This window comes from Cucurbita maxima, unplaced genomic scaffold (assembly GCF_002738345.1).
Source record: "Cucurbita maxima cultivar Rimu unplaced genomic scaffold, Cmax_1.0 Cma_Scf00020, whole genome shotgun sequence".
Taxonomy (NCBI): Eukaryota; Viridiplantae; Streptophyta; class Magnoliopsida; order Cucurbitales; family Cucurbitaceae; genus Cucurbita; species Cucurbita maxima.
This window is the reverse complement of record NW_019272036.1, coordinates 1,355,920-1,368,936: the sequence shown is the minus strand read 5'-3', so window position 1 is coordinate 1,368,936 and position 13,017 is coordinate 1,355,920. Positions and strand designations below refer to the sequence as shown.

The window sequence follows — 13,017 nt, the reverse complement described above, 5'->3', positions numbered from 1 at the left end:
ATAATGTGAGGTCTTTTTTCAACAGATTCTAAATTGAATTCAAAGAATCAGATTTTTTTTTTTTTTTTTTTACCTTTTTAAAAATTTAGATACTACGAATAAGAATGAAAATATAGAATTTTATTTTATTTTATTTTTCAAATTAAAAAACTAACATTTATTATTTTCTCTCTTTTTTTTTAAAAAAAAAAGAATAGTATATTCACGTAGTTTCGAGATATTATCCAGATATTTCAATTATTATTTATATTTTAAATATTTTATTATGGTTTACTTTTTTATAGTGTTCAAACCATTAATATTTTTTGTTTTGTAAAATTATTAAAAAAATATGTTTATTTATTTATTTATTGTTATTATTATTTATTTAGAAATTAAAACGAGTCATTTAAATTGAACAAGAAAACAGAACCAACCCCAACACTATGGATTGGGTTGGGGTCGGTTAGATAACATTTTTTTTACTCAATTTGTTTCTATTTTGAGTCTAATNTTTTTTTTTTTTTTTTTTTTTTTTTTTTTTTTTTTTTTTTTTTTTTTTTTTTTGTAGACCAGACATACCTTTCAAATATTTTAATTAATTTAATATAAAAATAATATCTTTACTTATATACCTGTAATTTTCTCGTACTCTAATAATAATCTAAAGTAAATCAAATTATTTTGTTAAGCAATTGGTTCCATATTTTTCTCTCTATTCTCCAAGTTCTTAAGTTTTGAGTGAGTCAAATCTCTCTCTCTCTCTCTTTCTCTCTCTCTCCTCCACGTGTCAGTCTAAAAAAGCAACCTCTAAACTTATATAAACAGCCTCAATAAACTTCAAAACCCAAAAAAAAAAAACAATAATCTTCAATTGTTAAGGAAAAAAAAAGAGAGAATATGTCTAGCATGCAGCAAAGTTTCAATGCTGACCAAACCCAAAGCCTAAGTCAGGTGATTGAAAATATGTTTCGATATTCGTTCTTTATGTTTTGTCGTACTTTCTTGTATGTTTGATTATGGATATCGAGTGTGATTTGAATGATCTTGATCTCGGGATCGTGAATAGTGATTTTTGAGGGTAAAGTTTTGGAAATGGTTAAGAATGGGTTGAAATGATGAGGCAGGCAAGAACAGAAGAATGGATGGAAGCCACCCAATCCACAGGCAATGAACCAAGGGACATATTGCCTACTGATTCAGCTCAAGCTCAACTTTCTGCCCACCATGATAAACAAGAACCTACTACTTTTCTCCAACAGGTTCTTCCAAATAATTTTCTTTGATAAAAATACGTCTAAAGAGCTTCTCGTTCGGGTTTGGGTTCGGGTTTGGATTGTGATGCTTTATTTTGTTGCAGACTGGAGAGAAGATGGTTCATATGGCTCAAGATGCTGTGGACACAGTGAAGGAAACACTTGGAATGGGTGACAAGAAATGAAGAACACCAAAGTTCTTTAAATAAAGAATTCAAATTATTAATTTAATTGATGAAGTTTATTATTATTAGGTAATATTTTGTTTGGAATTTGGATACAAATCCTCTTGCTTTTTGAATGTAATAAAGCATAGCAAGATATACAACGCTTCATTTTTCTTACCTCTGTGATAATTTATGATAATTTGCTAAATAGGAGCGTGGACGGTATGAGTTGGTCAACTAATAACTCGAACTTCAATATCCAAAAAAAGTCACGTACTTTCGAGTTCTGACGATGTCAATTCCATTGAGATATATAGTAGAATAGGCCAATTAACTTCCTCTTAATATCGTTTCGAGCAAAAACTAACTTTTAACTTTTAGCTTCCATCGAGATATAATCTCTCTTTGCTCTCTACAATTTGATTTTTCCAATTTAATCTATCCCTACTTCTTCAGCTATGCTATCAAGTTGCACTTTTACCCAATTTGGAAAGTTACTTCCGTTGATGAATGGTTATACAATGATGGTACTTATGAGCTAATTGTTCTACACTTATTACTTGGTGTGTAGCATGTTACATGGGTACGCGTCCTTGGATTGTTGTTGCATTGAACTAGTTCATAGCCTATTAAAAGTAGAAGACGCTCGGTTGTGGAATCTTCACGGACAAAAAAAGGATTAATACTCCACATTGTTTTTTTCGTTCACTCACCTAAGAATCTCTTAGATATTATGATACAAAATAGATCTAATTCTATTTTTCATGAGAGATTTCTGACTAAGAGTATTGAAAAACAATGTGGTAATTTTCATCATAGGGCTCAACTCAATCCCGTAACCATCGTGATAACGTTGAAGTGCAGAACAAAAAACAAACATTACAACTCAAAACCCTATTTCCTTTCCTGTCTAAGTGTATACGAAGTAACACTTCCACCAAAATTTGTGAAGCTCCTTTTCCATCTTCCTTGAAGAAATAACAATTTGGATGGCCTCAAAAGGTCAAGGGTAGCCTGCTTCTTTGATGTAAAAGAGAATTAAAAAACCGACACGAAATGTACAACTTATGATCTCCAATGTATTACCTAGCAACTTGAAGGATCAAAGAACAATGGAAGCTTCAAGCATTGGCCTTCCATTGTCAATGAATCACCCCCCACAATCTCAAAGAAGCTTGCTGGTTCTTCGGCGCGATGAGCCACTTGGAAAGAGCTTCATAATCCATCCCAAGACTCTCTCCACCACCTAAGAATGAGAACCTTTATATGTCGACCGAACTAATTCCAACAGTAAGATCAAACCATACTCTAAGTGCCCAAGCCCACTGCTAGTAAATATTGTATGTTTTGGCCCGTTAAACGTGTCTAGTAGGTAGAGATTTCTACACTCTTATAAGAAATGCTTTGTTCCCCTCTCTAATCGATGTGAGATCTCACAATCTACCCTCCTTGGGGGCCAGCGTCCTCGCTGGAACACCGTCCTCGCTGGCACACCGTCCGGTGTCTAGCTCTGATACCATTTGTAACAGCCCAAGCCCACCGCAAGCAGATATTGTCCCTTTTGGCCCGTTACGTATCGTGTCAGCCTCACAGTTTTAAAACGCGTCTGCTGTGGAGAGGTTTTCACACCCTTATAAGGAATGTTTCATTCCCCTCTCCAACCAATGTGGGATCTCACACTAAGCCGCCAATTTTTTTTCTGAATGCAGATGAGCAGCAATTATTTATACTTAATCCCACCCCCCACACCGGATCACGTGCAAGTGCATACAAACACAACAAACAACACAGGACACATGGCAGACTAAGATGACTTAATGACAGATAACAATACCTCATCGCCTTCATCTGCAAGTACGATATTTTCAGGTTCATGATGCACTGCGCGAGAATCAAGATGACTCACAGGAACAATCTCACCAGCCATACTTTGAGCAGTCAAAAGCTCTAATCTTTGAGTTTGTGCTTCTAGTTTCCTAGTGAGCTCTTTGTTCAACTCCTTCATAAAGAATCAAATAATTGTACAAACATAAAAGACTCAGGTTGAGGGACAATATGAGCAGTCTAAAATTCAGTTCCTAACATACAGGCTTGAATCTCCAGCCAATTGTATTTTTTGAAGGTAGGGTAATAGCTATTAAGGTGAACATGTATAAAAGAACCGATAGTGTGTACAATATTCAGATTGGACAAAAATTTACCTTCAACCTAGAATTGCCAGTTAACTCAGATGCCAAAGCTTGTGTTAACTCCTCTTTCTCTAAAGCTAACTGCAAATCAATAAAATCCATCATCACAAGTCAATAATATTGGATACATTAAATAACTTATTCCTCTTTTCTATGTGGTTAGGAAAGAAACCGTCATATCAATAAGAGGGACATGACATCTCTCATGAGACAAAGAGGGCAACGAAAAGGATGCTCAATTGGCCAAAAGGTACTCCCTTCTTTCTTTCTTTATGTGTACACGTGTGTGTGTGTGTGTGTGTGTATATGAAACGGAAACTTGTATATTCATATCGAGAAAAGGAAAACAACTTAAGGGCAAGGGGTAGAGATAACCCGCTCCCCAAATCACCAGGGTTTATTATTGAAAGACAAGAGAAGAAGTCAATTACTCACTTTAATGACTGCAAAAACCAATAGGGAACAAAAGCTAAAACAATTGAAACAATAATCACATAAAAAGAGGAAAATAAAAAAAGATGATAAAACCCCCAAGATAAGTATTACAACTTCTATTGCGAATTCTTAATTCCCGAAACTAGACATAATTTATATTATATTTTCTTGTATATAACAAGAAAAAAAAAAGTTCATATTCATTAACGGATGTTACCTCAGCCATTAGAGCATTGATGTTTTGAACCGTCCTCATGTGATCGGGAGGGATAATGACTGATGAAACTTCAGTAGTAGCATTTTCAAGCAGCATGGGAACTCCGGAGGTATCATCTTCAGTAAAAGATGCTCCATCTTTTACTTCATGGTTAGAAGTACCAGGAGTAGTATCTGTATTCATTGCATGAATTAAACATTAAATACAAAAGTAAATAAAAAATTACTGTGACAAAGTTTATCTTGAGAAAAAAGATGGGTGAAGTAAACTTATGAAAAAGAGATGAAAAAGGAAGCTCTCATCACCTAACTCTTCTGTAGATGTCGCCATGTCTTTTCTATTAGAAGTATTGCTAATATCAATAGACTTTCCACTTGTAGAAGCTTTGCGATACTTCGACTGCAGCAGCTTCTTCTCTGTTAAAAAGAATGGATGAAATGACAGATAACTATGATGTTATTTAAAAGATGGAAACCAGAAGGGTCTTCTTAAAGTGTACCAAAAAATGATATCATCACATCATACCGTTCACGATAGGAGGAGAAATGCTAACAAATAACACCGAAACAGCAAAGAAAAAAAGTGGTGGATCTACTTGTTATCATTTCTAAAAAACAGAACACAAACAGGCAATTATTTTCAAGAACAATTATGGTTCCATTTAATTCAATTCATGAAAAGAAAATGTATGGGGGAAAGGGAAAATTGTAGCAAGTTCAATACTCTCTTCCACGCAGAAAAAATTAATCACAAAAGAGATCGTCAAACAATCCACCATCTCCGATAAACAAATATCTCAAATGTATTGTTTCTAGCACTATTAGAGATTAATAAGAAAATAAATAGAAAAATAGTAAAGCATTCAAATTAGTCTATTAAAATTACAAACATTATTATTTTTACGACAATCTTCATTACACTTACCTTCCTGAAGAGCATCAATAGTTGACTGAAAATCTTGACGTTCTTTCTCCATGATAGACATTTTCTTCCTGCAGGATCCAATAAAATTATAGTTTATTTTTAAGCTCCAGTTAGTAAGAATAGCTAAAGACAAAAATCCTTTATAACGGATAACCTTCCATTGATTAAATGAGAAGTAAAAATAAGGAAAACTAAGATTGCTCCAAAATATGAACTAATTACACATGGAGTAACTAAAAATGGTAGAGCAAAGACAAAAACTACACAAAGTTGGAAGTGAAAAATCATGCCAAACTCAACTTCCGCCCATACTTTTTTTTAATAATAAATAAATAAATACAACCCATTATTTCATTCTAACCACAAGCCTCACAGTAAAACTTTGAAGCACTCATGCATAAAATAACATCTCTGGCTTTTAACTGAACTGTGATCACAGAAGCATTCTAAGTTCTCCCTAAAATTTGTATGAAACACCAATGAAATTCCCGTATCACTTTGTTTTCCTTTACCTTTGGTTGGTGAGGCTTTTTATTTTCCGTATGGCCTATCCTAGAAGTTCTCTCCTTTTTTTCAATGATATTTTTTGTCGGAAAAAAAACAAAACAAAAAGTTTTAAATAGGTGCAATGCTTAGCCTAGTCATTCAAAACACTTGATTTCCATGAATAGCCATTTCTGGAACTTTACCAAACAAAGAAATAACCATGTCAAAATAACTGAGGGACTTAAGGTGATGATTGATTTAAGAACCAGAGGTTATTTGTTAATGGCCACAATATTGGATGACGTACTTGTATGAAGAGATTTCAGCTTCTAAGTTCTCCAATTGCCTCTCCAGCTTTAACTCATTAGACCTTAGTCTTAAGGCCTATATAAATAAATAAGAAACACATTTTAGACATAATTAATCATCCAAACATAATGCAAGTAGGACTCCAGTCCAATCCCTAAGCAGGACGGTCAATATCATTCATTGTCATATGGAAAGCATAACAAGAACATGTTAAATTCCTCAATTAAATCCAAACAAAATATATATTTAACCAGTCAAATGAAGAGCGACATATCTATAATGCAACAATGGATAGATAAACCATGAAGAGTGCTAATATCAAAATCCAAAAAGGATGTCTACCCAAATCACAACAGTTGCATTTTACAGCTTAATTTGATAGACATTCTGATCTAAATGAATGTCATTCCTCGACCTCCAAATTATGCACATATCATAATCAACTTGGAAGTCTTCAGTTTGGAAGAAATCTTCATTAGATGATAACGCTTTAAATAAGACTTTGGTTTTCAAGGTGCTTTTCTAATTATTCTTAATGACCGAGGAAGATTTCATTTTCAAGGATGTAATCATTTGGGCGGAGAAGAACGCAGCCCAATTAAGACAAATATTTGGAGAGAGAACCCAGCAAAAATCTTGGATTGAGAACACCAAAGAGAGGATTTAAGAACTCCCATTTTCTTTAAGTTCAAATGCACTCCTAATTTCCCCCTTCGAAGTTTTTCTATGGGGTTCCTGAAAACTCCTCCAAAATAGAGCCATATGTAGTCTTTATTGAAAATCTCAACGACTGGATTGATCAACTAGAATTCGAATTGGAAAAGCTTCACAAAGAAATGGCTCTTTGTTTGGAAGCTCATTCTAGAAAGAAGCTAGAGCTACAAGTTGAATTCAAAAAGGAGACGCAGATGTAAAATTCAATTATTTTGCAACGACTGGATTGATCAATTATTTTGCATAGGGAAAGAGAAACTTAACGTGCATATTTTTACAAGATAATCATTTTATTTATTTTATTTCAGTATAAAGAAAAGAAAAAAAAATGGAAATATGAAACAACCTTTTCTGAACAATCTATGGTCATCAAGATCAAACCCTTGGCTACAAACTAAGATAGGCAGTCCAAAAGAACTTAAACTGAAAAAAGCTGTATCGAATTGAAGGTCTTTGGAACTATAACTTCACTTTTCGACGGAGGAAACCTACAATTATGATATCAAAAAATCATTACCTTATCTTCAAGACCAATTACTTCAGAAGCTATCAGCTTGGCACGTTCATCAGCTGCATTACACTCTAGTTGTACATTTGCATACTCAAGTTTGATAGATTCCAGTTCAACCTGGTGAAGTGAAGGAGTCACACACACATACACATGTATATGCACACACGTCTGTACAATAATTGGGGAAAACTCCTCATTTCATAAACATGTATAATACTTTTTTATAAATCTGCTCATGAAGCATTGTAGAAGCAAAAAGTACTTGGAACGTGAAATCTTAAGTCTTCAAATTAATGAAAATATGCAGGTGTGAGAACTGAGAATGACACATCTGGCACAAGCTACAACAGTAAGTTTAATAAACATCACACATAATGCAAGTAAGGAAAGGTAAAATGGATTCAATTTCACTTCCAAAACTCCAAAGGAGTCAAAGGCGTCTCACAAAGTCTCAGGACAACACTGTAACAGTTCTTTGGATATATCAGGACAAAATTAATATAAATCATCTAAATCCCCATGCTAATTCATGAATTGAATCTAGAATATCAACAATGATCAAGTCAATTAAGAAGTTAGAACTAAATTGGATACCAATGATTAAAAATTATATCCAGCTTTCAGATTGAATACATGTCTGTACTATTATAGCATAGTTCGTTCTTAAAACAAACTTCTCACAAGCACACTCTTCATGATCCATAAAAAATCCAGAGGAATACAGAAATCGGGAAAGAAAATCAAAATAACATCCATTGTGGAGGCTAGTCACCCCATTTCAGTCTGGAAACTTGATTTTCAGTGAAAAACTAACAAAAAGGAAGAAACTATCAGAGATAAGAAAAAGACTAACCATTTGCGTCTTCATTTCCTCTTGTAACATCTCCATATCAGATTTTAGTTGGTTGACAACACTTCTCTGAAGGATTACCAAGAAAAAGGAAAACAAAAATAAAAGAGTTCAATCAAAGGCATATGGTTATCAAGAATTAATCTCACATTAATTTAATTTGAAGAGTGTCAGCGTGAAAACTGCAAATGTTTAAAGGGCTCCCACTTGCTTTTCATTGAACAAATGAAAGATACTAAATGGGGAAAAAACACACTCTAATTGGTCTTCCTCAGAAAACAATCGTAAATAAATAATAATAATAATAAATAAATAACAATATGAAAGGGGCACCTAAAAACATGAACTATGCCATCTTCTATATCCAGACAGCCTATAAGACATTAGATTCTTCAACTTGTAAGAAACAACGTCTGATCGTTAAAATAAAAGGTTTAAATTTGGAATCGAACTCTATGATTCATCACAAGAATAAGGATGCTCAAATGGGAAGGTGGTTGTTTCTTCGTATTTAGTACATTATTGGTTGTGAAGTCACATCAGCTGGACAGAGGAACTTTTTAATTAGAAAATATACATACAGCTAACACATGTTAGCAGAACAGTCAAATTTTAACAAAACTGTAAATGTCTGAATGATGAAAGCCATAGATTATTACTTAGTCAGATATCAAGACCAGCAAAATATAGAAAGTAGGTCATGAACAAAAAATGTTTAGTCATCGGAAAGGTGATAGCGTTACATGATACCCACGCAGATTCTATAAACTAACCTGTTGATTATAGCTATCTGTAAGAGATGAATTTTCAGCAGCTAAGGACTCTGCTAAAGCCCTTGAAGCCTCCACAGCTTTTTGTAATGAGAATTTCTCTTGTGTCAAATCTTCAATGTGCTGAACAAGAAGAAAATTCAAGATCACAAAGAATGTCAATGGAATATGATCTTCACGAGAGAAAGAAATGCAAAGGAAGCTCAAGAATGAAAAAAAGTTAGAAGATGGGAAAAACATTTCCCAAGAAGCACAAAAAGGTATGTAGTTCATCATTTATTTAAGCAGTATCATTTCTTTGCAACATCTTCATTCTATATAGTACGTGGAGTCAAATAAATTGCAATAATTACATTTCACCAAGTTCAGCTATCTATTCTGAAAAAAAAAAAAAATAGTAAGAACTCTTCAACAAGCTTCTGGAAGTTTTAAATTAACCTGTTTTCCTTTTGATGGATCAGGCTAAGGGTCAACAACACTCGAGCTATACATAATAGGAATGTCCATTGAAAGATTCAACAATAAAGAAATGTCTTGGAATGTAATTTTCAAAATCAATCAAACTACTACAAAGCAAGAGGACTCATTTCAGTATGACATGAAAATAATGAAGTAAAGGAAATAAGATCGTCTGCTCCTTCAAGTGAAGGTATGCAGCAACACAAACTTGAAATTCTCAATTTTAAGTAACTCACTTGGATCGGAGTTCACTCCATGCAGTAATTTCATATCATCAATAAAACTGTTTCTTATAATGATAATGATTAAAAAAATACTACTTGAGTTTACATAAACATGGGAAATACTTGATTCTATACAGAAAAACAAATGGGGTAGAACCTCAGTACTCCAAGATGTATAGTAGACTAAATGTAAAATATAACTGCATAATTTTCTCAACTCGTTAACTTTTCTAGTTGGAAATACTGTAGAAAGGGTCCATCCCCATACCAATTGCAACTACAGAAACACATATAAATTATCTTTTAGTTTTGGTGAACTGATTTAAATAAAAATTCAAAAAGAACATAATATAATCTTTCTTGTTATATTGCAAATTTACATATTAGATGGACCAGTTCGAGATTCAATGACCACAACCAAATATAAAAGTACCTGCTCCAAAGCAGCAAAATCTTCATATTTCTTGGATGAATAAAGCTCGTGTTTCTTCTCCAGCATACTATCCTCCTCTATCCCTACAATTGGCTGGTCCACACCCTTAGCAACAAAAACTGGAGGAGGAAAGGAATCGCTATATGATACTGGAGTGTTTTGAGAGGAAAATTTTGAGGATGTTCCTGCTGTTTTCATATCCATTAATGGCTTCTGAAAAGGCAATGACTCTGAGCCATCGCGTTCGTTTGTTCTGAACCCATCAGATTTGATAAGATTCTGAAAAGAGAAGGATATTGTGGCCTCTTTTTCATTTGCTTTAAACCCATCAGATATTCTAGATCCCTTATCATGTTCAGCAAGCCCAAGAAAACTCCCTGAAGGAGCCTTGGGTACAGTAAGAGAATCAAGAAACAATGAGCGAGACCTCCTAAAACTATTTTCAGATGATGTTGTATATGACGGTTCATAGATGGAGGGGCTTCTCGAGTCAGTATTAGAACCAGCAGATTCAGATGACTGCATGTTTGAAGGCTTGATTCTAGTAAAATCAGTTACATCAAAGGGCTTTAGTTGTCCAAGATCAGATGTCTGCTCTCCAATGAATTCTGAAGTTCTGTGCACATTTTCCCCAACTTTTTGGGAACTATATCCTTTTCTACTTGTACTATTAAAGAAGCCTATAAAAAATACAAAACAATCCGTTATCATCAATCCTCCCTGGATAGAACATGAAAAAGAATAAGAAAAAAAAAAATCAAACATCACAAGATATATAGAAATTGAAATCCAGTCAAAATTACCATCATTAGATGACGTGAAAGAATGTCCACTAGCCAAAATATTGTTACTACTGGAATCTGTATATTGTAAATTTCCGATAGTATTCTGTGGAGAAATGTTTGCAGAAAACTTATGCAAAGGACCAGAGCTCTTAAGTATAGAATTTTCTTGACCATCTCTTCTATTGAGTGGTCCATCCACCTCACGGAGAGCAGACTGACCAAAAATATTATCGGTCTCTTTACTTGCGTGTTGCCCAATGCCAGATGCACTCCCAAACGGAATTCTAGCCTGGGAGCCACTGCTTACTCCGGAATCCTTATTTATTTCTAATATTTTGTTTCCACTAATACCATGTGTGGTTCCAGAGAGCCCTTGACCATTTGATGGTTGCTTCACCGGTTTAGCAGAAAAGGCTCCATCCCCATTTCTTGTAAAAGGATAGTCCGCATGTCTTTCATTCAAGACATGTTGATCAATATTCTGAGAAAAGCTATTTTTATTTCTGTCATCTTTGACTACCACAGAGGATGATTCAATAGCAGATCTGCCAGCTCCATTCGTTGTCGTAGCTCCATCAGAATCTGTAATTCGTTGAGCATGTTCAGATTCTAAAGGTTTCTGTTCCTGGGAACCACCAGCTGAAATGTGGTTTTGGCTTGGTGGTGCGGCTTTCTTGACTCGTTCTGCTGCCTTTTTCTTTCTGAACTCCTCTAACTGCAAGAAAAAGGAAGTAATCAAATTTTACATGCAACAAGAATCAATGAAGTGATAAAAGAAAAAGGGGTACTTTCTCCAGTTTCTGCTATCGCAATCATTTGTCGCTCTGATTACTTCATCCATATGATGTGTGATGTTTTTTTTTTTTTTTTTTTTTTTTTTTTTTTTTTTTTTTTTTTTTTTTTTTTTTTTTNNTTTTTTTTTTTTTTTTTTTTTTTTTTTTTTTTTTTTTTTTTTTTTTTTTTTTTTTTTTTTTTTTTTTTTTTTTTTGCATAGAGAAGATAAGTTCTTAATGTCAAAACCTTGGGTAGACACAACAGAACAACCAATTTAATGATAGAAAGTACTCGGAAAAAAAAAGGTTTCAGAACTTTTTCACAATCTTCTTTAGGTAAGCCTTTACACTTGTATATTAAAAAATAAAAGTTATGGAACGTGCTTAAAGCTATCAGACATCCATTACAATCCTCTGAGTAAGTTACTATAATCCAGATAAAAAGTTGAACAAGCACCAGAAGGTGGATCAATTCCCTGTCATAGATGCAATCGATATCGACCCCACAGCTTAAAACATTTGATCAAAAGTACAAGCATCAAGCAAACAAGTTACAGCCAGATACTTAGCAAAGGAAAACATCAGCATTGACGTATCTCCCCTTCCACAAAACGGGTATAAGAAGCTCTGTGTGTAGGAGAATATTATATAATATAGAAACCAAAAATTTCCTAATGCAAATAACAGAAGTTAGAAAATCAAACGTTTCCCTAGCAGTTCGATCGTCGTCAATTTAATCCCAACTCAACCAGCCTATTGCATACAGAATCTCTACATTGATTGCCGATAGTTTCACATGAAAAACGTTCAAAGAAAAGAGAAGAAAAATCCCATACCCGACGCTTCCCTGCTTCCAAATGCTCTAATTTCCGAGTCGAAGCCATAGAATTGGGCAAAACCTGAGCCGAAGCCATCAAAACAACAATCCCCAGCTCAAGCAAACAATCACAAAGAAGCCTAAAATCCTTATGACGACACCATTACCGGGTATAAAAACACAACCCCACAAAAGGAATCAAACCAATCACCCCGAGCGGAATACAATGAATCTAAACCAAACACTGCGAGACTAAATTAGCAGAAAAGGAAACCGAAAATCATGATAACCGTCCAAAAAATGAAAGAATTACGAATTGCTGTAGGAGGAAAATGTTGTTGAAAACAATCCCAAGTTATAAAAGGAGGCGGATTCCAATCGGATCGGACAAGAGGAGATCTGTGGGGGGGGGGAATGAACAGCAGTCTGGCAGATCTCCTCTGCTAACTTCGATCCCTGTATGTGTGCGTTGGTAGATTGTTCTTACAAAGGAAATTTTTGCGGATTTTGCTGTTGTAATTTGGGTGAGGCGTCGAAATTTTTTTTATAACAAATAATAATTTTAAAAAAAATTGTATCATGAGAATAACGGAAGCGTCAAGCATGTGTTTCATTCCCTGTGTTCGTTCGCGGCGGGGAAATGTTTAAAATTAATTAGCAATTATAAATTTATTCTGAATCCAAATTATTTTTCAAAAAATTCGTACATGTACTCTCGA

The 13,017-nt window shown here is 34.1% G+C and overlaps 2 protein-coding genes across 4 annotated transcripts; one reads left to right on the top strand and one right to left on the bottom strand.

The window, feature by feature from the left end:
• Window positions 1-847: 847 nt before the first annotated feature.
• Window positions 848-1,576, top strand: LOC111494812 (late embryogenesis abundant protein 1-like). The gene is made up of 3 exons (XM_023144805.1): window positions 848-933; window positions 1,107-1,241; window positions 1,340-1,576. The coding sequence occupies exons 1-3, from the start codon at window positions 880-882 to the stop codon at window positions 1,418-1,420; spliced, it is 270 nt and encodes an 89-aa protein (XP_023000573.1). The 5' UTR covers window positions 848-879; the 3' UTR covers window positions 1,421-1,576.
• A 614-nt stretch (window positions 1,577-2,190) lies between these two features.
• LOC111494725 (protein BLISTER-like) lies at window positions 2,191-12,830 on the bottom strand. Of its 3 annotated transcripts, none has more exons than XR_002720221.1 (14): window positions 12,318-12,830; window positions 10,727-11,423; window positions 9,924-10,603; window positions 8,811-8,930; window positions 8,041-8,106; window positions 7,194-7,304; window positions 5,961-6,037; window positions 5,168-5,235; window positions 4,549-4,659; window positions 4,244-4,416; window positions 3,604-3,672; window positions 3,237-3,401; window positions 2,489-2,648; window positions 2,191-2,422 (listed from the first exon to the last, which is right to left on the bottom strand). XR_002720221.1 is itself a non-coding variant. In XM_023144698.1 (13 exons), the coding sequence occupies exons 1-13, from the start codon at window positions 12,393-12,395 to the stop codon at window positions 2,568-2,570; spliced, it is 2,496 nt and encodes an 831-aa protein (XP_023000466.1). In that variant the 5' UTR covers window positions 12,396-12,830; the 3' UTR covers window positions 2,191-2,567. The 3 variants fall into 3 exon arrangements, 1 of the variants encoding a protein (XP_023000466.1); XR_002720222.1 differs by having other exon boundaries at window positions 2,191-2,416; XM_023144698.1 differs by having other exon boundaries at window positions 2,191-2,648.
• Between the last annotated feature and the right edge of the window lie 187 nt (window positions 12,831-13,017).